Below are 25,243 nucleotides of genomic sequence, written 5' to 3' on the forward strand. Positions count from 1 at the left end.
CATAAAATAGCCTTTTTGAATAGCAAATGTGGTGACCCTTACTTTTGTAGTTTCTTGTCTGGGAGCACAATGAAATATTCTAGGGTGATAGAAATGCTCTAAATCTGGATCTGAAAGCTTGTTAAACGGGTGGATATAGATGTAAAAAGTAATTGCACTGTATTTTAAGATTTGTGTAGTTTTACTGTATTTAATGTATACTATAGTAGAAAAAAAAGAAAAAGGAAAAAAATAAGTAGAGGGAAAATCCTAGATTTTAGGCCTTGAGATGCATGGTAAACTGGATGTCATAATTTTTTTTTTATTGCATTTTAGGTTTTGGGGTACATGTGAAGAACATGCAAGATTGTTGCATAGGTATACACGTGGCAGCGGGATGTCATAATTTATGAGCTTTGAGGCTCAGGCAGGGACTGATTAGATCTTTACAATACCTTTCTATTTCCTCAGCTGATGACATGATTTAACAAACTGAGAAACTGTTAACTCTCCTCCTTATCATTGGCACCCATTGGGTTCCAATATAAAACCTATCCAGAAAGGAATTATTATTTTCTACATAATAGAAAAACAAAGAAGAAAAAAATTATCCACTGGGTTCTCAGCTGAGATGAGATTCAGGGATAGTATCATGCTTGTTAGGAATTTCTCTTAGTGGGGTCTCCCATGATGTTAATAGTTTTGACTCCCAAAATGCTGAGTTCCTCTAGGATAGTTAGATCTGCCACAAAGGCAGTAATAATTGTGTGTGAGACCTCTGTTTCCTCAAGAAATATGAAAAGGTCATTTTGCAAAACAATCAAATTCAGCAAGCCCATGATTAGGAATATTGAAGTTGGGTTGCTTCCAATAACAAACCGATATATAGTTGAATTCTGTGATGTTCTTAAAAGAAAATGTTCATTTTTAGCTGTGTTCATTTTCATTTTTATTATTTTTAATTTCTTAAAAGTAAACTTTTAAAAATCATAACGAAATTTCCAGATTTTCTGGTTTTGATTCACTGAAACAAATTATCCATATGCCATCTAATTATTTTCATATAATGAACATTTTTTAATTTAAATTTTAATTTTTTGAATTGTAAATTAACAAATTATAGTTATATATGATTATGGGGTAAAAAGTGATGCTATGATTTATGAATACAATATGGAGTTATTAAATCAAGCAAATTAGCATATCCACTCCCTAAAATACTTATTATTTTTTGATGGTAAGAACACTTGAAATTTACTCTCTTAGCACTTTTGAAATGTACAATGCATTATTATTTACTACATTCACCATGCTATGCCATATATCTCTAAGAAAGAGAAATTAATTCCTTCTGACTAATTGAGGCTTTGTATCCTTTTGTAGCATTATTCATAATAGCCAAATTGTGAATGAACATATTTTTGTATGATGAAATATTTATTTTTTTCTTTAAAAAATAGAAAAATTCTCATTATGGTAATAATAATTTTAAGCTCATAGACCCTTTTGAGGTTTTTTTTGCCCTTAAAAAGGTATCATTTTTTTTTTTAACCAGAAATAATCATTTTGATTCTTTAATTCTGTCCTTATTTCAAAGCATTCATGGCATTATTGCATACAAAATTTTGTTTCCAAAAGAATAAAGTCTTTATGCTGGGAAACAAAAACTAAATACCTGTATATTTATAGCTATATCTATAGATGAACTCCACAACAGACAAAAATATTTTCCTGACTAAAATGTTATTTTTAAGTCAGTTGTTTAGAATTATAAGCCACAATTTTTCCTTTAGAGGCATGTTGGGGTTCTCAGAATAGTCCATAGAAGCTAGCTAATTTATTTAGCAATGAATGTGAAATGCGGTATGTTTATGGCACATTTTAAATAATCATGATATGATTGTAATAGCAAAAAGTTACTGAATAAAATGGAATTTTATAATTTTACCTTTCAGTTACTGCTTGAAGAAAGGCACAGCTAATTATATGACGATGAGAAAGCTGTTATGAATAGTTATTATGGACATTTTCAAATAATTTATACTTGTCAATTCAGATAATGAAAGATAAAAAATAAAAACAAAATATGAATCATCCCACTAACCAAAAATATCTAATCTTAATATAATGGTGTGTTTCTTTCCAAGACTGAAACATGTTTTTACATTGTACTGTTTTCTATCTTTCTTTTTCCTATCATTATAAATAATTTTGATGATTGTCAGCATGGATTCTTTGTCAAATCTGACTTCAAATCCCAAACCTGTCTTTTCTTTAAAATACATGTGCTAAATTTTGTTTTGTTTGCTTTTACTTAAATATATTGTAAAATAAAGCAGAGAAAGGAAAGATAAAGGAACCAGGAAAGCAGAGCAAGAATAAGCATGACAGCAAAGGAGAGTTTAGGTAACTGTGTGAGAAATTTGAGGGGTCTTTGGATATAAAAGTTGTTGGAGATAAGATGAACAGAATTTGAAGCAGTCAGCTTTAGAAAAATAGGGATTGTTGTATTAGGATCAAATGAGAGTAAGCATCAGCTTACATACCTCATCATTTGATTGATGACAAACCAATATTTAGCAAGTTTAAGGTCTTGTTTGGGAGAAGAGATAGTTTGGGGCAGTTCTAGGAAGGAACCAAGATTTCCAAGGAAATCCGAATTTCCTTCCTTGAGTCTTGGAGATACAGAAAAATGGAAGAGCAAGAGGTTCTGTATCATTCCCTTAAGGATTAAAAAGGGAAATGGTGGAAAATAGATGGTAGCTCAATGAATATCATGATATAAGGATCAGCCAGAGTTGACTGGAGTTCAACAAAAAAAGAGGAAAGTTGACTAGAGTAGCCATTACTGGGTGCAGAGAGCTATGGACTATGTATAAACCATCATTTATTTATCTTTTTTAGTTAGGTAATGAGTAGTTTGTTTTTTCTTTTCTTTTAAATTTTTTTATTTCCATAGGTTTTTGGGGAACAAGTGGCATTTGGTTACATGAGTAAGTTATTTAGTGGTGATTTGTGAGATTTTGATGCACCCACTACCCGAGCAGTATACACTAAACCTAATTTATAATCTTTTATTACTCACCTCCTTCCCACCCTTTCCCCCTGAGTCCCCAAGGCCCACTGTATCATTCTTAGGCCTTTGCATCCTCATAGCTTAGCTCCCACTTATGAGTGACAACATATGATATTTGGTTTTCCATTCCTGACTTACCTCACTTAGAATAATGGTCTCCCGTCCCATCCAGGTTGCTGCAAATGCCACCAATTCTTTCCTTTTTATGACTGCATAGTATTAAATCACATATATGTACCATGGTTTCTTTATCTACTTTGTCCTTTTTATGACCTAACCCTGATGCCACTTATTTGTTGCTTGATGGGTATTTGGGTTGGTTCCACATTTTTGCAATTGCAGATTTGTACTGCTATAAACGTGTGTGCGAGTATCTTTTTTGTGTAATAACTTCTTTTTCTCTGTGTGAATACCCAGCAGTGGGATGCTGGAACAAATAATAGTTCTAATTTTACTTCTTTTAAGGAATCTCCACTGTGTCTTCCATATTGGTTGTGCTAGTTTACATTCCCTTTAGAGGGGTTCCCTTTTCACCACATCCATGCCTACATCTATTACTTTTTGATCTTTTTATTATGGCCATTCTTGCAGGAGTAAGGTAGTATCACATTGTGGTTTTAATTTGCATTATCCTGATCCTTAGTGATATTGAGCATTTTTTCATATCTTTTTTTGGCCATTTGTATATCTTCTTTTAAGAATTGTCTATTCATGTCCTTAGCCCACTTTTTGATGGGATTGTTTGTTTTTTTCTTGCTAATTTGTTTGAGTTTATTGTAGGGTCTGAATAGTAGCCCTTTGTCAGATGTATAGATTGTGGAGACTTTCTCCCACTCTGTGGGTTGTCTGTTTACTTTGCTGACTGTTCCTTTTGTCATGCAAAATAAATGAAAACACAAAGTGGGGAAAGGATGTCCTATTCAATAAATGATGTTGGGGTAATTGGCTAGCCACATGTAGGAGAATGAAACTGGATCCACATCTCTCACCTTATACAAAAATCAACTCAAGATGGATTAATGACTTAAATCTAAGACCTAAAACTATAAAAATTCTAGAAGATAACATCAAAAAAACCCTTATAGACATTGGCTTAGGCAAGGATTTCATGACCAAGAACCCAAAAACAAATGCAATAAAAACAAAGATAAATATGTGGGATTTAACTAAACCATCATCTTGAAATGGGTTTTTCTAGCTCAAGAACTATTTGCTCCAGAATTATAAAAATTCTAGAATGAACGCTACAATATATTGTTAACCCATCCATGTAGTAAATGAGATGACTGTGGAGTTAAGCATTTGCCCATTTGATGTAAGAAGGACCAGCACTTATCACAATCAGTTTTACTTATTACATCATTTTTGTCCTTTTAGCAAAGTTCAAACTGTAATTCTAAAACAGTATAAACTTTATATTTTTTGGACATCGGTGTGAGTAAGAGCCTATTGTTCTTGTTACATTATATCTCAGTGGTCTTGTTTATTCTAGTACAAAGTTGAGAACAGCACCATTGTTAGGGAAGGAGGGAGAGTCAGAGGGTGGAAGATGAAAAATAGAGAGTAAGAGGTTGTGGTGAAATACTACAATATTCAAAAAAAATTTATCAATGACTGCTCTTCATTTTAAAAACAAAAAGCACTGCCCTGAGTTGGAGCTTAGATTTCATTATTTGAATCAGTGTCACTTTGCTTCATGCCACATGTATTTTGTTTGTTTCTCAACAATTGGACTTCATAGATTTAAAACTGATTTTTATTGTTTTGTTTGTTTGTTTGCTAAGACTCACCTTGACCTTATCCTGTCCTATGGACTTGAAGAACTTTCCGATGGATGTTCAGACCTGTACAATGCAGCTGGAGAGTTGTAAGTCACCACTGTTGAAATGATTCCCTGCTTGTTTTAACTAATGATCTGGTTCTTTTAGTAAGTCATTAAAGAGAATGGGCCTTTATGACTCATTCCCTATCTACTGACCAACCCCCAGTGTCCTATGGAAAGACAAATCAAAGTGTCTGTGTGCATATGTGTGTGTGTGTGTGTGTGATACAAAATCTCATTATCAGTACAGCATAAACAACATTTCAAAGTAAAATGCCAAATAACTTGCCTTTTCTTAAAAAAAAAAAAAAAAAAAAAACACCTGATTTAGTAAGCTTTTCATTGAAATGAAAATGTCTCCTGGGAAAATTAAAATTTTTAGTTATTAAACCTTTATAGTCAATCACTCTTTAACCAGAAAATTGAATTTCTTTCCATCTTACGCCCATATAGACCATCACCCCAAAAGGAATTCAGGCAGGAAGGGATAATTGCTTTGAGATCAAGACATAAGGTCCACAGCCAGAGGAGAATGCAAGAATGAGGGGAATGAGATAAGGTGGAATTAGACAGAATAAGAGGCATTTCTCTTAGATAAGCAGTGGATACACAAAAGCATGGTGAAGCAAGTAGAAAAATGCCATCTACTTTGTCCTTTTTATGACCTAACCCTGATGTCACTAAAATCTTTGACACGTGCCACCACACGTTGCTGATGTCTCCAAGGTAACACGATTTTCAGTTAACGGACATGAAATTATTTCTGGCTTGGTCTTTCAGTTTCTCTGTAAAGTAGAGAGAATAATAAGTGCCACTGACCTACAGGGATGTTAGGAGATTTAATGAGACAGGGGCAAGCAAATACTTTTAACTTCTGGGTTTAGAAAAATAATATGTGTAAAAAGACTTATCTATTACTTAGAAAGAGGTAGTGATGGGGTTGGTTTCCTTGTGAACATTTAAAATCACTATAAATTTCCCGTGAAATATCCCACAGAAATAAACAAATGATGAAACCTCTTTATTTTAAGAAGTTGTCATAGATAAAATGAAAATGTCTGATTTAAAATAGGCTTTATGTATTCATTTTTTCCCTATTCGCTACTTCCCTTGAGAAGAAAGTTGAGAAAAATGTTTCCTTACATAATGACTGCTTCTTTGTGTCTTCTCTACTGCTCCACAATCTCCCCTGCCTCAACTCAACACTTTTATTTTCTCTGTAAAACAGTAACCATAGCCGTCAACGGATGCTCATCCAAGGCTTAGAAAATTTGAATTAGCAAATATGCTGAGTTCTGGCATGACCTAGAAATAATGAAATCAAAGAAACATGATGTTATTACCACTAACTTTGTATGTGAATGGTGGAAATTATTATTTTTCCCTTTACCCCAATATTACTTTCTTCATCCCCACGTTTTTACCTCTGCTGTCTTCCCCATGCTAGGGCTTCAGATGCCTGACAAGTACTTTTATTATGGTGGCCAATGAGAAGCTCATCAGACAATAATAACATGGGGTATTTTGTGAGCTTAGATTATTTATTGGAGGTTTCCAAGGTGTACTCATACAGAGTTGCAGTGGAAGAGATAGGGTTTGCCATTCTCTTTGTGGACCATCAATGCTTTTATAGGGCCTCTTTGTATCTCCTTGCTTTCCATGTTCTTACTATTTTTTTTTTTTTGGCTTTATGTTTAAAAGGTAGTTCAAAGAAAGAGGAAAGTAGATTACAATTAAACTTGCCATTGATTTCTGGGTAGCTTTGGTGAGTCATTATCTTGTAGTAAATAAGAATAAGAATCTGTAAACTTAAGAAAAAAACATGCTGAGGCTTTTGGCCAGCCAAGACCTCACCTAATATCCTCTGTCCTCATCATTCTTATTTGAAAAATTCAAATATTACACACAAAGGGAGAAGGTAGAGAAATGTTCATGAAAGAAAAGTAGGCTTCATTTCTAGAGTAGAGAAAAATCCAGAAACAATTGACAGATTATGACCTAGCTAGCAGGAGCTTGGAGACTAAGAGCTAATTTTGGATTACCAAACTGATAACAATCTTATTTTGGATGGTTCGAGTCATATAACAATATGATCTTTCCTAAGAGGGAATCTGTTTTACTTCATATTAATAATTGTGATGAGTGGGCCCATTTAGCAAGACACTAGAACAAATGAATATTCTTAATTTGCATATTCTACAATTTTCTCTTAGGTTACCTGCCTATATTCTTCCACATTTGCTAAAGTAGAAGGACATTAACATAAGCTTTCTGAAATGCAAAGCTAATAGACCCTAGGAAAAGGACCAAGCCTGCAATGGGAATGTTTTAGACAGGCCTGTGATGAACTCATTCTCATTTAAAAAAAAAAAGAATGGTTTTCATTTGAAGTACTAAGACTGGCACTGTGAGTTGGATTGTCTTATTGGATTGCAAAAGACTCAGCTCTTGCAAATAAAAATCTTCAAAGGATTTTTTATGTTCGTTTACTTGTTTGTTTTTCAGAAACAGTTAGTGAATAAAAAGGCAGAAACAAATAGACTTTTAGATTTCATTCTCTCATTACACAGAAAAAAAAAACCCATCTATAAATAGCTTTCTGTCTTAAATTTCTTTGGTTCCAATGACATAGAGTTGTAGTGATGATTGCAGCTCTTTTATGAAGAATGCTCTTGAATTGACTGAACACATGTCTGCTTTAGATTGTTTCCTAATGTTTCTTTACATGGATAGACTTTCAAGCTTTCTTAGAAAGCCACCTTCAATTTTCACTATGATTTCTTTACTTCAGTTGGGTACACGATGAATGACCTAATATTTGAGTGGTTAAGCGATGGCCCAGTGCAAGTTGCAGAAGGACTGACCCTGCCCCAGTTTATTTTGAAAGAAGAGAAGGAACTTGGCTACTGCACAAAGCACTACAACACCGGTAAATTGTTTGTTTGTTGTTGTTTCAGCTGTTAAACACAAGTAAACTCAATTTGCAGCTTGGAGTATGTATCTTTTACTCTAATTGCTGCATATTTACCAGGCAAATAGACGTATGTGGCATGGACCTTTTTTATCTCAAAACTCTCTCAACAGATAAGATTTCTATACTCTCTGGAATAGGTCAGCAAACACAAGAGGTTATTCCTCCATAATATAGAGAGAAGGAGAGAGGATTTAGGATCTTTTTCTGTTCTCTAGCTGACCATCTGTTGTTAAATGAGTCTGAGGAAGGGTGTAGAAAACCTCATTAGGGGTACAGAAAACATGAATTCTGGCTCCTTTCTGGCATCCACTCTTGCCATTGGATCCTTAGGTCAATTTGCACCTCCTGCCTAACTGCCTTAGTGTGTAGTGGAAAAGAGGGACAATAACATATGCCTTTGTAAACCCAGAAATAGAGCTGTTGTGCTATTCAGTCCTGGATAGAAATAGAAGTTTGGATGAAAGTCAACTGGCAGGAATTCAGCTGGCTCTAAAGTCATGTGTTATCAGTAGTGCTGACAGACACATGGGGTTGTGGGGCAGGTGGTGAAGGGAGAACTTGAGGTGGTAGCAACAAACAGGCATCTGTGGTTATCTGGAAGATTATACCTGCCCAGAAAAGTTGATGGTTTTTCCCAAGAAAAAACATGGTATTCAATACCATGCTAGCTGATCATGAATAGACAATGAAGACATGATGGTTTCTCCAGTGACTGGTCTAGGTCCCTTGCTGAGGAAAATAGTTTATGCACACTTGTTCCAGCAGTCAACAGTGACGCCTTATGAAGTAACCAAAACCTGATTCCAAGGTTGGTTTTTTTTTTCTGACCAAGAAAAATTCAACCCTATGTCTTATAAATCTTGTAATCTGTATGGACTAAGCAAAATTACCTTCTGGAGTTCTAACTCCAACTCAATTAAGAAGAAAAATGTGGGAAGATATAGCAATATATATCTCTTAAATGGTAAAAGTTTTAATATCTTTATATGAACTCCTTTTTACAGGTAAAGAAACACTGTACATAGTTCCTAGGCATATGCTAAATGTCCTGAAGCAATTACCCAGAAGGCTTGGAAATTTTTACAATGAGTAGATTATACACAGGCTTATACAAATGTACATTTTTCTCTTGCAGTTAATAACACAATGATAGATACACAGTTCTTTAAGTACTTTGTAGTTTTATGTAAACTGTACTACTTTGGAGGGAGTGGCTTCAACTATTACATAGTATATGCCATGTATTATGTATTATATGCTATATAGTATATGCTATATGTATATGCTATTAACATATTATATGCCATATATTACATATAACCCCACAAAATTTGAATATTTTATTTCCACTGGTCATTTTCTGTCAGTCTTGCACGCTTTGAAGTTCTGTCTGAAACAATCAAGCTGCAGCAAGCACAGATTTTAAAAATTGAATATGTCTTATGGTTTTGGTCCAGTGACTCTTTAGATCACACATTCTCACACTATTATTATCACTATTATTTCACAGTAATTATTTCTATTACTGGTTCAGTTGGAAAAGAGTTGAATTGGTTATATAGGGTGATCATTTTGTGCAATATTCCAAATCCCTCTGTAGTAGTCTTTTTTTTTTTTTTTTAACAACGTGGGATAATGGAAATATAAATTCAAACTGGACTTTAAATTATCATTTCCTCCATCTAGGAAAGTTTACCTGCATTGAGGTCAAGTTTCACCTGGAACGCCAAATGGGATATTATTTGATCCAGATGTACATCCCAAGCCTGCTTATAGTAATTTTGTCCTGGGTTTCCTTTTGGATAAACATGGATGCAGCCCCCGCCAGGGTTGCACTGGGCATCACCACAGTCTTAACGATGACCACCCAGAGTTCAGGCTCCAGGGCATCTCTGCCAAAGGTAAGAAATCTTGCTTGACAACAGATGGTTTGGGTCCAAATGTTCCAAAGGTCTTGTGGGCTGGACAGTTCTGTGAAGACAGAAACACTGGCCACCCTAAGGCATTGTCATAGATATGAATGCAGTAAGAGGACAAAAAGCTGAGTTTGAGAGAATCAGGGCTCTGGAAACATGGGGAACCCTCAAAATGATATCATTTAGAGGAAAGGGAAAGTAGTATTGAGAGGGAAGAGAAATGAGTACAGGCAGAAACATAGCTTAAAGATTCTAGGAAGACCTTGAGTGCTTTTGACCTCGGTTGTTTATGAGCCATGAAGCTTGCAAGAATTGGAATAAGACTAATGCAATTTGTGCCATGTTTTCAAGTATTTATTGGTGAAGCTATTGCAATTAATATGTTCAATGAAGTCATTTATAGTAATAAAAATTTGAATTAGGCTCCTAGAAATTTACACAGAAGAGCAGAATCAATGAATATATGTAAGAGATAAATGTACAATATTAGGGTTCAGCAATCTGATATATGAAATATTGCTATGCTTTAATTTCCTTTAGTGGCTGATATGCTACTATTTTTGAGTGACACAGTTACTTAGAGAAGGAACAGTAGAGTCATCCAAAATGGTGAAAATTCCTGGAACTGTGGTATGGTGGCAGAGGAGTGTACGATCAATATCAGGGATATATAGACTTTTGTAGCACCTTAAATGATAATCCATAAGTAGCTGTGTAATCTATTTTTATATAAAGCAGGCCATCTGCATTTGTAAATATTGCTTAAGCAAGTAATGATAAATGTCCCACTTGTGAAATGCTCCAGCACTCCGCAAGTGTGACTTTGTGTGCTTCCCCATTCTACTGAGTACACTGAGCCATTGGCTTCAAGTTTCCAGAAGTATGAGTTCAATTTATGATTCAGTGTACATTGTCTCACACTGGCTGAGCAGTGTCTCCAAAATCCATTTCTGGAAAATAATTGAAATGTAATCCCATATTTTTGCTGGCTTGAGTTTATATTTGGTTGTGCTGAATTTGACATAATGAGAAATGTTAGATCATGTTCCACATTATCTCCCATGTCCAGAAGATAAGATGACATATGGAAGAGGTCTGTGGTTATAATAGAGGTGGGCTGAATATTGGAGAAATAGTTACATAACTTCTTAACTCCCATGCCTCCAAAGGTAAATATTAGGTTTTACATGCTCATAGAGAAAAGAATGGAGATATCTCTAATACTTTATCTTCTAGAATAGTAAATGGTATAATGTACCTGTACTGTTTTTCTATTGGAATATAGTTGTCAGAGATAATAACAGCTTTTTTTTACTTATATAATCAAAAATCAATTTTATTTAATAGCACTTCTAATCCACTCCGTGTCCCTCCCAAACAGGTTCATTTGCCTATTTCTTATTAGTTATTAGCCATACCATTAAACCTCAGGATGCACAAACATATATTTCACAATTTAATAGACAGCTAAAGTACTGGTGAAAAATTATGAGCATATAATGTCAAAATATAACACATTTAGCCTCCAGCTGTTCATTTCTATGAAAACAGTAGTCATTTATCTTCAAAATGGGAGTTTGAGTTTTTAATTCATTCTATATAGCTGTTATGATTCCACATCAATGGGCAAAACTATTACTAAATAAATGTTCACTGATCAGTGATCTTTGTATGTGGAGGCAATCAGGAACTCAGATAAACCAAAAAAGAGTATAATCAAAAATCATTTTATACTTGGCTCTGAACTCATGGTGATTATCCTTTTGCCACCATTAGATTCATCTTTCTCCATGTACTTTTCTTATGCTGTTATTAAACATGGTTGGCTTTCAACTGACCATGAGAAAAATGTAACTTATGTGGATGATGGTGTGAAACAAACATGGGATAAAAAGTGAGTCATGGAAAATAAAGAATTGGTCATACAATTACTTACACATGTACATGCATGTAAATACTCTTTTTAATTTATAAATGTTGCAGTCCCCGAACAGATGCTCCACTGTGGTGATTATACAGTTACTGCAGGGCCTCCTTCAATGCTCTGTACAGAGTATACATGCACATTACACTTTAAGATGTTTGTTATAGAAAAGATAGAAAACACAGAAAATATCATTAATGTTAACCAACCACTAAATAACCGTGATTAAGACTTTGGTGTATTTCCTTTCAGTCTTTTTTCTATGTGCATTTGTGGGCAAGCCCACTCACATGCACACACAGAAAACTGAGATCAAACTTACACCACCTTAGATATTTAGAGTTTTGTTTTTTGGTTTTGTAAGTATGATAATTACAAATACATTTGCATAAGGGTATCTCTATCCCACTGTGTTCTGGATGACATATATATATATATATATATATATATACACACACACATATATACACACACACACACATACATACACACACATATATATATATAATTTTTAATTTTAAAAAATCTTCAATGCAAAAAAGGATGGGACTGGGGATGTTTAGAGTGAATGAGGGAAGATCTACAAGAATATGTTTGATGGGATATATGTTCCATGCAGGCAAGAACTTTGTCTTGTTCATTCTGTTAACTTCAACACCTAGAACAGTATGTGGCTTAGAACAGATGATCAAAAAATTCTCATTGAATGGATAAATTAATGAGCATCCATGTTCTCCCATGAGAGGTCATGTTGAAGATATTAGGTTAGTGCAAAAGTAATTGTCATTTTTCTCATTAACAGTAATGGCAAAAATCGCAATTACTTTTGCATCAACCTAGTAGATTAGACTTGAAGCAGAATCTGTGGGTAAAAGTTACACAGAAAGTATTTGAGATTTAATATACAGAAGAATCTCATAATAATATGACATGTAGTATAAAGGACTGGAATTTCTCTAGAGTATGTCCCTTTTTTCCAGAAGTTCTCAAGCAGACTTCGGGAAGTTAAAAATATATGAACAAAGACATATTTCAAAATATAGGCAGGCCTTGATCTAAATCTTAGAGCCTTTACTTTGCTCAACCTCTCTAAGCTTGTTTCATTGTTTTGAAAATGAGAACATTATTATCTACCCCTTAAAACATTAAATGAGAATGAGATGAACCACTACCTATATAAATTGTTTAGCTCAGTTTTTCTACATAGTTGGTACTCAACTCATTCTGGTTAATTTTATTGTTACTATTCCCTGTCCATAATGTAGTAGAAAAGACTGTTCCATGGAATGAGAGGTTATATTAGAAAATGCATAAAGGGCCTTATGAATAGAAGATGTCCTATTCTTTGGATGGCTCATTATTCACTTACGGTTGTACTTTCAGTGAGATTAACCAAAGTTTGTCATATGTGTGTGTGTACATGATACAGTTGGCCCTCCATATATGCAGGTTCTGCATCTGTAGATTCAACAAACTATGGATCAAAAATATTTTTAAAAAACAGACACAAAACAATAAAAAAATACAACTAAAATAACCAATACAGCATAACAATATAAAACATTTGCATTGTATTGGGTATAAGTAATGTAGAGATGATTTAAAGTACATGGGAGGTTGTGTATAGGTTATATGCAAATATTACTCCATTTTATGTAAGGGACTTGAGCATCCACAGATTTTCACATTTGCAAAGGTCCTGGAACCAATCGCCTGTGGATACCGAGGGGCAACTACGTATGTATGTACAAATACACACGTGTATGCTTTTTACAGATAGTTCATTGAATGGGTTAAGCTCCAGAGGGTCTGAATAAGGTATGACTCAATTCTTCCCCACTCGCTGCCATTAAACACCCTCACTTGGCTCTGTCTTCCCTGCCCCTGGAGGATTCTATAGATTCTCAGTTACTATATGCTATGCTATTAGACCTGGAATGTACAAATGTGTATTTTTCAATTTAACAGAGAGCTAAAGTATCAGTGACAAATACCTTAGGATAATCTATCATCAGACTTTTAAAAAATTATCTCATCTGAAATAAAACTTCAGTCTCACATACAATTCGATGCTCTTTTCTTCCCTTGCCCCATGCTCAGGCCTGACTTTTGCCTTGAAAATGTACAGCAATGTAGAGCACATTGTCTATTCCTTCACAATTCTTCCCCTGCATTTCTGACTTTTGCCTTCAACTCAAATGTTGCTGACTTCAGCACTGTTGAGGGCTGAGGGTAATGGGAAAGATGGAGGAAAGTTGCATGTGACCAATGCTTTGATACACTATTAGTGCCTTCTCTAATGGCAAGCCCCCAAATGCTGGATTTCTTTTGAGGTGAACTTGAGTTCTTTGGCATCCCACATACTACACCATTTCCAGATGAATAATGTACTCTCTGGGTGATGTCTTATCTTCTTAGCTAACCTCCTATGAGCATATCCCATACAACATATTACTCCTCAGGTCCCCTTCCTCAAGAAGATAGCCCTCCTGATTGACATGTTTTCCAGATGATTCACATTTGGCTATCTTCCATACCATTTTTTAGGCTCACTAAGGACTTGTGCATTCTTGCCTTGCTAAATGATAGAAATGCTACTTAACCAACTGCTAATCTTTCTGCTTTCACCCTACTATCATGGGTATTCCAGCTAACCTACTGCCTTCAAAATTCATTCAGGTAAGAAACAGATATTGATGTTCACATTTTCATATAAAACCCAAATGACTAAGGACAAATGAGAGATTCTCCTAAGAACTCTGATCCAGGAGCAACTTGTTGGAAATTCAGCAGCTTACCAAATATATGGCATGTGGAAGACATAACAGCCTCTTCTCTTACAGGGGTGGGTATAAACCACCTTCTATCCATCTTTAGAAGAATAGGGAGAATGCCACAGCACTGTCAAAATCCACAAATTCCATTACTTCAATTAATGTTTTCAAATGTCTAGTTTTCTGTAATATTACAGGGTGTTGGGCATAATAGTTTCTAGACAGAATTTTCTGTCTTCTAGAAAGTACTGTATCTGGCATATCTATGTGCAGTGTCTCCTTTAGCGTAAGGCTTTAGTAAAAATAGTGAGGCAATAAGAATATCCTGTTTCCATACTGTTACACATATAAATATACATTCTTAATTTTAGACTTTTATCTCTATGAGGGCAAGAACTTCACTGATCTTGTAAATGTTCATGTACCCACTCCTCAGCACAACTCCTGGTTCATAGTACGTGCTCAGAGAAGAGTAAATCAGTGAATAAAAGAACAGTATTGAAAATACTTGTAATCACGGGGTATTCCTAGTGTAATTTAATTGCTGATTCATCCATTCATTTATTCAACTTACACTTATTGAATGTTTTATCTGTGCCATGCATTCTTCTAGGGGTGAAAGATAAATAAAACACAACCCCTACCTTCAGGAACTTGTAATCTGCTAGACCAGAGATAGGCATTTGGAATGGTGATTATTCAACAATGTAGAATATAAAGATATGTGAAGTAGGATGCCTAACCTAATAAGTGGAGTGGGGAGGAATGGGTGGGTGAAGACAGGAGAGAAGAGAGTGGAAGGGAGCAAGGGAAGTAGAGAGAGCAGGAGCAGACTTAGGAAAATGGCCTGAAGGAGGGAGGCTGAGCTGAATCTACTAAGCATATTAAGTAGGTGAAGTAGGAGGAGGTAAAGGTCATTCCAGGCATTGGGGATCGTCTACTCATAATATTTGGGCTACACTTATAAAATAAGGCTTTCTAGAAGAAAATCTGGGCACGTTTGAAATATGCTTCACACATTTTAAACACATTTCAAGTAAGAAACGTGTGTTTATTGATTCGAAGTTAATTTCCTACCTTCCTGCCAACCCATACTTTTTGCGTTTTTGTTCTTGATTTTTTATTTTTCAGAAGTTCAATCCCTTCTCTAAACACCGGAAAATCAAATAGCGGCATGATATGTGTTTCATAGGTATCTTTCCCGTTGAAGCTATAAAATTGGTTTTTAAACATATATCTCTGCCAACCCCTAAAAAGCTATTGTGCTGGCAATAACTTCTTTTAACCCTTTGGAGCATAAAGCCTCTAGTGGCAGACTAAAGACTGCATGTTGTCTTTCCCATCATCAGGAAAGTATGAGGATGGAAGACAGACATCAGGCAGGCTTTGTATATTGCAAAATAAGATTAAATGATTATTTTCCTTTACTCAATGTTTATTATAGCTAGATGATTTATAGCCACTCCTAAGTGTGTCTTGAGTCCTCTTTGTGGCTGCAGCTCTGAGACTATAGAAGTGAAAGCAAACACTGGAATAGCTAGTATGACCTAGCTGTGCAGATGACTGACAGGTCCAGAACTGGCTCTTTGAAGCAAGGATCCAGAGGCATTGTCTTTAGCCATTATTAACTGGGATGCCCTATTTCCTATATAAGGAAATTTCTCCTTACTTTTCAGCCATCTGGTCAACTAAGACCAGCTGGACCATTTCAAGCAGCTGCCAAACACAGGACACTCTTGGAATTTAAAACGAAAGAGGCCATACATAGTTTTGCCACATTTGGTCTTGCTTTATTCCCCCTACCAGAATGCGTCTAACTAGAGACTGCAGTAAGAGAACTATGAAAACAGTAAGACTGATACCTATAGGAGCTTTTAAATAAAGATTTGTTTGGATATCTACTTTAGCTCTAAAAAATAAAGATGATTGCTCTTGAATCAGGCATATCCCCAGCTAATTTCAATGACTTTTCCAGTATTTCTGAAAGAAGTTGGAAACAGTTTTGCTTTGTACATAATGAGGATCTTATGAAGTTCTTGGATAAAAGATTAAAAAGTATGAAAGCCAAGCAAATTGATCTGCAGGCCTGCTTGCTTTAGCCAGATGTCTGCATATGTAGGAGACTTTGTAAACTTTCCCTCCTAACATTTCCCAAGCCACAACAAATTGAAGAGTCGTTGTTGTAGTGAATGTGTGATAAGAATAAGCAAAGAGATGATGTGTGAGGATTCTCTGGGGACGGAGCTGAAGCACGATTGGCACTTTAGTTTAAGTATGTTGTTGGCAGCCTTTGCAGGGAAGCTGACAGAGAGAGAGGCTATCCAAGCTATGCTTCTGCTCAAGTCCTAGTGAGGCTCGTAAGTCTTTTGGGGATGGCATTTCAAAGTTCAGGATTATTTTGAACTCTTTCTCTTTCGATTTCACTAAAATGGGTAACTATGGGCCCAAATGGCTTTGGTTCTTATAAATACCACACAATGAGGAAAAAGTGAACTATTGTGGAATATGCAATACAGTGTCAGGCAGTGTGTCATAATACATGACCACATTATAGACAAGAAGAAACAGAACTTTTGTCCTTAAGAAGACTTAAACATAAAATGGAAGATTATAATTCAGTACAGTAATGGCAGTAGATTTTTTACAAAATGGCTATAATAATTTTCCTCCCTGTATCTACACCCTTGGGTAATAGCTTCCTCTTACATTGACTGTAAAGTTGACCATGTGACTTGTCCTGGTCAATGGGACAGTGGCAAACGTAACAAAACTAGAGGCTTAAACAATGCTTGCATATTGAAGCTGGGTCTCTCCTGCTGCTCTTGGGATGCTGTGAACACTACTACGTGAATAAGACCAGGTTAATCTGCTAAGTGATAAGAGACACATGGCCCAGTTATCTCAATCACCAGGTGAGGCCATGCAAACACATGAGGGTGTTCAGCCACTGCCATGTGGAACAGAGATAATCCTTCCCAGATGAGCCCAGCCCAAATAGTTGAACCAGAGTATGGTGAACAAATAAATAGCTGTCATTTTAAGCTACTAAATCTTGGGGTAGTTTGTTATACAGCTAAAGCTATGGCTGCTAAGAAGGATCCTTGATCTAGTCAGGAACTTCCTGGAAGAAGGGACATGAGGAAGCATTACCTGAACCAAATTTTCTTGGAAATGGATAAAGTTTTTATTTGGACACAAATTCTTAACACCACCATGTTTTAAATTGAATGACTGATATTAACTTTAGTTTTCTTGGAACAAGTCGATAATAATATATAGGATAAGGATATAAGAATATTTCCATTTAGTCTGGTGATGTTCTTTCTAATTTTGAAATCACTCTTAAAATTTACCATCTCTTTCAGGTAGCTTTCTCAAATTCTTTGGAAAAGTTTCCTCATAGCTTTCCATAAGAAGCCCCAATTAGGCAATTGTTAAGTGCTGATCTCATTTTATAAAATATCTCTCATGGCCCAGGAAGGAGAACGATGCTGATGATAAACATATCAATTTGAGCACTCACTAACAATTGGGCAAGCTTTCCATTTTTGTACATATCCTTATACAAAATATGCTTATTTCATGAGAGAGGATTATGTGTTTGTATACATGCATGGTAATGTAGTCATTTATGTAAAGGGCATTATATTTATGAATTAAAATAAACATAGATATAGCATAATAGGGAATATTAGAAAGCTTTCAGCTGATGCAGTAATCTTCTGTCACTGTGTAAAAACTTTGCTACTGAAAATAGTAAAAGTCTGGCTTATCATGAATGGGTTCTCTCCTGACGGTCTTATAAGGCTGAAATCAAAGTGTCAGCTGGGCTGGGTTTTTCTCCGGAGGTTCTGAAGAAAAATATGTTTCCAAGATCATTTTTGTTGCTGGCAGAGTTCAGCTCCTTGTAGCAGTAGAGATGAGGCCCCCGTTCCTTGCTGCTGGCTGTTAGCCAGGGGCTACCCTTAGTTTCTAGAGGCTGTGCATATTTCTTTAAATGTGGTGCCTTCCATTTTCAAGTCAGGAACAGTACATTGATTCCTTCACATATTTGAAATCTTTGCCTTCCTTTATACCAAGATTTAAAGGGCTTGTTAATGAGATCAAGCTCACCTAACAATCTCTGTATTTTAAGGTCAACTGATATGGGATCTTAATTATATCTGTAAAACCCCTCCATAACAGTCTCTACATTAGTGTTTGATGGAATAACTAGCAGGATTATGCACAGCCAGGACTGGAAATCTTGGGGGCTCGGGATTTAGAATTCTCCCTATCACACCTTTGTAGTGGAATACTCTTTGGATAGTTTCCCTGATTCCATTTTGCCTTCTACATGGCATTTTTAACACAACAGCCAGAAAAATCCTGTTTAGCACCTCCCTGTTGAACATTTTGTGGTTGCTCCCCATCCCACTCAGAGCAAAAGCCAGTGTCCTCACTATGATGAACAATGTCACTCATAATCTATCCCCTATTCCCTCTTGACTTCATCTCCCACTAACCTACCCCCCCAGCTCACTGCTTTGGGCAAACCAACCTTCTTGCTGTTTCCCAAATATACAAGGCATGTGCTCTGGGTCACTGCAATGACTGTTTTCTGTGACTGGAATGTTCTGCCCTCAGATAGTCACATGACTACCTTCTCCAAATCTTTATTCAAACTGCATCTTCTCAGCAAAATCTGGTCATTACCACTCTGACCCAGGCTCTCATCAACACCCTGACCTAACTCAATTTTCCAATTTTTTTTGTTTCCCCACAGTACATTATTAGCTTAGAGCAACACTGTGATTTATATCAAACTCTATTATGGATTATGTTTATTGTATATTATCTGTTTCCCTTAGCTTGACTATAAACTCCATGAAGGCAAGGTTCTTTATCTGGCTTGCTTCCTGCAATAGCATCTAGCCCATCATATATGCTCAATAAATATTTGTTGATTGAATGAATGAATGAATATCTACATCTCTAGAGTTGGATCATGGAGAACTATCCATCTAATCTTGATATAATATATGAAAAGAATAAAAGGGAACCTACATAGCCAGGCGCCACTCCCCCCACTTTTTTTTTTTTTTTTTTTTTTTTTTTTTTTTTTTTTTTTTTTTTTGCTCTTTTTTTTTTTTTTTTACTGGTTATTCTTTACCACAGGGAATTCGGCTACCTATGGTATGTTATTCTAATATAATAACATTTTACAAGTTTCACTTCTCTGATAGTATCAAGTAGTATCATATTTCTTTTTCTTTGATATATATTTATTATAGAGTAATCTAATCAAAGAAATAATAAAATAATCGTTTAGATAAGAGGGCATCAACACAAGACTATTTTTGCGTCAGCTTTGCTTCCTCAGCACTGTCACAACTAATTTGGAGGTTTTTCGGTGTGCTGACACAAGCTTCCATTGTTCCTCCTCATTTCTCCAGTTTGTTAGGATGCAGACTTATTCTCTGAATTCTGGTCTATAGGATTTGAAGTTGGAATAAGCCAGTAAACTTCAGAGAATTAGAAAGAAAGACTGTGTCGTTGGAATGTAGAGGATAAAGGGGAGATGGCAAACACAGAGGCATGTAGGTCACATAGGACCTTATGGGCCCCAGCAGGAAGTTTGAGTTTCCTCATTATGGGGATGTAACATAATCCAATTTATTTGTTTAAAAGAGCCATACTGATTACTGTGTAGAGTAAGATTTGAGAGGGGATAGGGTGGATGTAGGGAAACTAGTTGGGGAAATCAACTGTAACAAGGGAGAGGAGGCTTGGGTGAGGTATTGGCTGTTGGAATGAAGATAAATGACTGGATTTGAGATAAATATTGAAGATAGAATTAATGAGACATAGTAATTGATTATATATAAGGAATTGGTGGAGATAGAAATGGGCCAAAGACACATGAAGACACATCATAGGGGAAGAAAAAATGAAGGCTCATAGGCTTGACCCAAGGACAACACATTGGGGTTGGAAGAAATAAGGGTTTTGAGTACAACCTGATGTCTTATAACTAGGACATGAATAACAGGGAAAGAAGGCTGTGAGGAACAATGAAAAGCTTCTTCCATGAAGCACTGGGAGCACAAGAAACACTGATTTGTGGCTTATATACCAAAGAGTAGTGTCATTGGGTACTGAAGCATACTTCCCCGTTTAGGGCTATTGATGGAGCACAGTGTTATTCAGTAGTGCCCATCTGAACCAGAAAAGTAGTGGGAGAGTTCATTGCCTGTGGTTTTCATCAACAGAAAACAATAACTGCAGCCCCACCTTGTGACACTACCACATTTTAGGTTCCTGACCATCAGCCTTTGGTAGAAAACCCTACCCAGGGTTTTTAAAATTGAGATGTTTAGATCATTTAGATTTCCTATGACTATTGATATGGTTAGGTTTAAACCTACCATTTTGCTACTTGTGTTTTATTTGTCCCATTTGTTCTTTGTAACCTTTTCCTACCTTCTTTTGGATATCATATTTTTCATTATTATATGCAACCTTTGTTAGCCTATGGTCCATAACTCTTTTTGTATTTTTTACATTGCTTTAGGGTTTATAGTACATTTCTTTACTTATCATAGTCTACCTTCAACTAATATTATATCCTTTCTCATATAGTATAAGAGATCTACAAAGCAAACTTCTATTTTTTTTAAATTTATTTATTTAACTTTAGGTGCATACTATATCTGGCATTTCTCCCCAAGTTATCCCTCCCCACCCCCCTATGTATCTCCCCTACCCCCCCAACTGCTCCCAGTGTGTGATGCTCCTCTCCCTGAGCCCACGTGTTCTCATTGTTCAACACCCACCTGTGAGTGAGAACATTCGGTGTTTGGCTTTCTGTTCTTGTGTCAGTTTGCTGAGAATAATGGTTTCTAGATGCATACAAGTCCCTACAAAGGACAGGAGCTCATCGTTTTTTTTATGGCTGCATAGTATTCCATGGTGTATATGTACCACATTTTGTTTGTCCAGTCTATCATTGATGGGCATTTCGGTTGGTTCCAGGTCTTTGTTATTGTGCACAGGTCTGCAATGAACATACTTGTGCATGTGTCTTTATAGTAGAGCAATTTATAGTTCTTCGGTTATATGCCCAGTAATGGGATTGCTGGGTCAAATGGAATTTCTCTTTCTAGATCCTTGAGAAATCGCCACATGGTCTTCCACAGTGGTTGAACTAATTTACACTCCCACCAACTGTGTAAGAGTGTTCCTATTTCTCTGCATCCTCTCCAGCATCTGTTGACTCCAGATTTTTTAATGATCGCCATTCTAACTGGCGTGAGATGGCATTTCAATGTGGTTTTGATTTGCATTTCTCTAATGACCAGTGATGACAAGTATTTTTTCATATGTTTGTTGGCCTCATATATGTCTTCTTTTGAAAAGTGTCTGTTCATATCCTTTTCCCACTTTTGAATGGGGTTGTTTGTTTTTTTCTTGTATATCTGTTTTAGTTCTTTGTAGATTCTGGTTATTAGCCCTTTGTCAGATGGGTAGATTGCAAAAATTTTTTCCCATTCTGTTGGTTGCCAATTCACTCTAATGATGGTTTCTTTTGCTGTATAGAAGCTATGAATTTTAATTACATCCCATTTGTCTATCTTGACTTTTATTGTCATTGCTTTTGGTGTTATAGTCTTGAAGTCCTTTCCTATGCCTATGTCCTGGATGGTTTTGCACATGTTTTCTTCTAGCGTTTTTATGGTGTTATGATTTATGTTTAAATCTTTAATCCATCTGGAGTTAATTTTAGTGTAAGGTGACAGGTAGGGGTCCAGTTTCTGCTTTCTGAACATTGCTAGCCAGTTTTCCCAACACCATTATTTATTAAACATGAGTCCTTTCCCCATTGCTTGTTCTTGCTGAGTTTGTCAAACATCGGATGGTGGTAGATATGTGGTGTTTCTTCTGGGGCCTCTGTTCTGTTCCATTGGTCTATGTCTCTGTTTTGGTACCAGTAGCATGCTGTTTTGATTACTGTAGACTTGTAGTATAGTTTGAAGTCCGGTAGGGTGATGCCTCCGACTTTGTTCTTTTTGCTTAGGATTGTCTTGGCTATGCGAGCTCTCTTGTGATTCCATATGAAATTTAAAGTGAAGAAGTTTAGATTTCAGTTTTTCCAGTTTTGTGAAGAAGGTCATTGGTAGATTCATGGGGATGGCACTGAATCTATAGATTACTTTGGGCAGTATGGCCATTTTCACGATATTAATTCTTCCTAACCACAAGCAAGGAATGCTTTACCATCTGTTTGTGTCCTCTCTTATTTCGTTGAGCAGTGGTTTGTAGTTCTCCTTGAAGAGGTCCTTCACATCCTTTGTTAGTTGTATTCCTAGGTATTTTATTCTCTTTGTAGCAATTGTGAATGCTAGTTCGCTCTTGATTTGGCTCTCTGTTTGTCTGTTATTTGTATATAGGAATGCTCGTGATTTCTGCCCATTGATTTTGCATCCTGAGACTTTGCTGAAATTCCTTATCAGGTTGAGAAGATTTTGGGCTGAGACGATGGGGTCTTCCAGATATAAAATCATGTCATCTGCAAATGGAAACAATTCAACTTCCTCCTTTCCTAATTGAATACCCTTTATTTATTTTTCTTGCCTGATTGCTCTGGCTAGAACTTCCAATACTATATTGAATAGGAGTGGTGAGAGAGGGCATCCTTGTCTAGTGCCTGATTTCAAAGAGAATTCTTCCAGCTTTTGCCTGTTCAGTATGATATTGGCTGTAGGTTTGTCATATATAGCTTTTATCATTTTATGATATGTTCTGCCAATGCCTAGTTTATTGAGAGTTTTTAGCATGAAGGGCTGTTGAATTTTGTCAAAGGCCTTCTCTACATCTATTGAGATAACCATGTGGTTTTTGTCTTTGGTTCCATTTATGTGATGGATTACCTTTATGTATTTGTGTATGTTGAACCAGCCTTGCATCCCCAGGATGAAGCCTACTTGGTTGTGACAGATAACCTTCTTGATGTGCTGTTGCAATCTGTTTGCCAGTATTTAACTAAAGATTTTTGTGTTGATGTTCATCATGGACATTGGCCTGAAGTTTTCTTTTTTAGTTGAGTCTCTGCCTGGTTTCGGTATCAGGATGATGTTGGTCTCATAAAATGAGTTAGGGAGGATTCCCTCCTTTTGTATTGTTTGATACAGTTTCAGAAGGAATCGAACCAGCTCCTCTTTGTACATCTGGTAGAATTCAGCTGTGAATGTGTTTGGACCTGGACTTCTTTTGGTTGGTAGGCTATTGATTGCTGCCTCTACTTCAGCCGTTGTTATTGGTCTATTCAGGGTTTCAAATTCCTCCTGGTTTAGTCTTGGTAGAGTATAACTGTCCAGAAATTTGTCCATTTCTTCCGGGTTTACTGGTTTATGTGCATAGAGCTGTTTGTAGTAATCTCTGAAGGTAGTTTGTGTTTCCGTGGAATCAGTGATGATGTCCTCTTTATTGTTTTTTATTAGATCTATTTGATTCTTCTCCCTTTTCTTTTTTATTAATCTGCCTAGCAGTCTATTTTGTTGATCTGTTAAAAAAAATCAGTTCCTGTATTTATTGATTTTTTGAAGGGTTTCTTGTGTCTCTATCTCCTTCAGTTCAGCTCTGATCTTAGTTTTTTTGTGTGTTCTGCCAGCTTTTGAGTTTTTTTGATCTTCCTTCTCTAGCACTTTCAATTTTGATGATAGGGTGTCAATTTTAGATCTTTCCTTGTTTCTCATGTGGGCATTTATTGCTGTAAATTTCCCCCTTGACACTGCTTTAAAGGTGTCCCAGAGATTCTGGTAAGTTGTGTCTTCATTCTGATTGGTTTTGAAGAACATCTTTATTTCTGTCTTCATTTCATTGTTTATCCAGTCGACGCTCAGAAGTAAGTTGTTCAGTTTCCAAGTGGTTGTGTGGGTTTGAGTGTGCGCCTTAATCCTCAGTTCTAGTCTGATTGTGCTGTGGTCTGAGAGACTGTTTCTTATGATTTCCATTCTTTTGCATTTGCTGAGGAGTGATTTGCTTCCAATGATGTGGTCAGTTTTAGAGTAAGTGCAATGTGGTGCTGAGAAAAATGTATATTCTGTGGATTTGGGGTGAAGCGTTCTGTCTATGTCTATTAGATCCACTTGGTCCAGCTCTGCATTCAAGTCCTGGATATCCTTGTTTATTTTCTGTCTCATTGATCTGTCTAATATTGACAGTGGAGTGTTGAAGCCTCCCATTATTATTGCGTGGGAGTCTAAATCTCGTTTTAGGTTGTTAAGAACTTGCTTTGTGTATCTGAGTGCTCCCATGTTGGGTGCATATATATTTAGGATAGTTAGCTCTTCTCGTTGGATTGATCCTTTTACCATTATGTAGTTCCCTTCTTTGTCTCTTTTGATCTTTGTTGGTTTGAAGTCCATTTTATCAGAGACTAGGATTGCAACCCCTGCTTTTTTTTGTTCTCCATTTGCTTGGTAAATCTTCTTCCATCCCTTTATTTTGAGTCTATGTGTGTCTCTGTATGTGAGATGGGTTTCCTGAATACAGCACACTGATGGGTTCTGACTTTTTATCCAGTTTGCCAGTCTGTGTCTTTTGATTGGGGCATTTGGGCTGTTTACATTCAGTGTTACTATTTTTATGTGTGAATTTGATCCCACTATTTTGTTACTGGCTGGTTTTCTTTCCCATTAGTTGACTCATTTTCTTCATTGCATTTTTGGTCTTTGCCAACTGGTTTGCTTTTGCAGTGACTAGTACCTTTTCCTTTCTGTGCTTAATGTTTCTTTCAG

General features: G+C 36.1%; 1 protein-coding gene across 6 annotated transcripts in view; it reads left to right on the forward strand.

Moving 5' to 3' along the window:
• The window catches only part of GLRA2 (glycine receptor alpha 2), a 209,636-nt gene that overhangs the window by 63,176 nt on the left and 121,217 nt on the right, over positions 1-25,243 (forward strand). For all 6 annotated transcript variants that reach the window (XM_037732762.1, XM_017512354.2, XM_037732764.1 and 3 more), the window contains 3 exons: positions 4,840-4,922; positions 7,669-7,806; positions 9,538-9,752. In XM_037732762.1, coding sequence (XP_037588690.1) covers positions 4,840-4,922; positions 7,669-7,806; positions 9,538-9,752 — 436 coding nt within the window. The remainder of the gene's footprint in view (positions 1-4,839; positions 4,923-7,668; positions 7,807-9,537; positions 9,753-25,243) is intronic.

The sequence above is a fragment of the Cebus imitator genome, unplaced genomic scaffold (assembly GCF_001604975.1).
Source record: "Cebus imitator isolate Cc_AM_T3 unplaced genomic scaffold, Cebus_imitator-1.0 Scaffold471, whole genome shotgun sequence".
NCBI lineage: Eukaryota > Metazoa > Chordata > Mammalia > Primates > Cebidae > Cebus > Cebus imitator.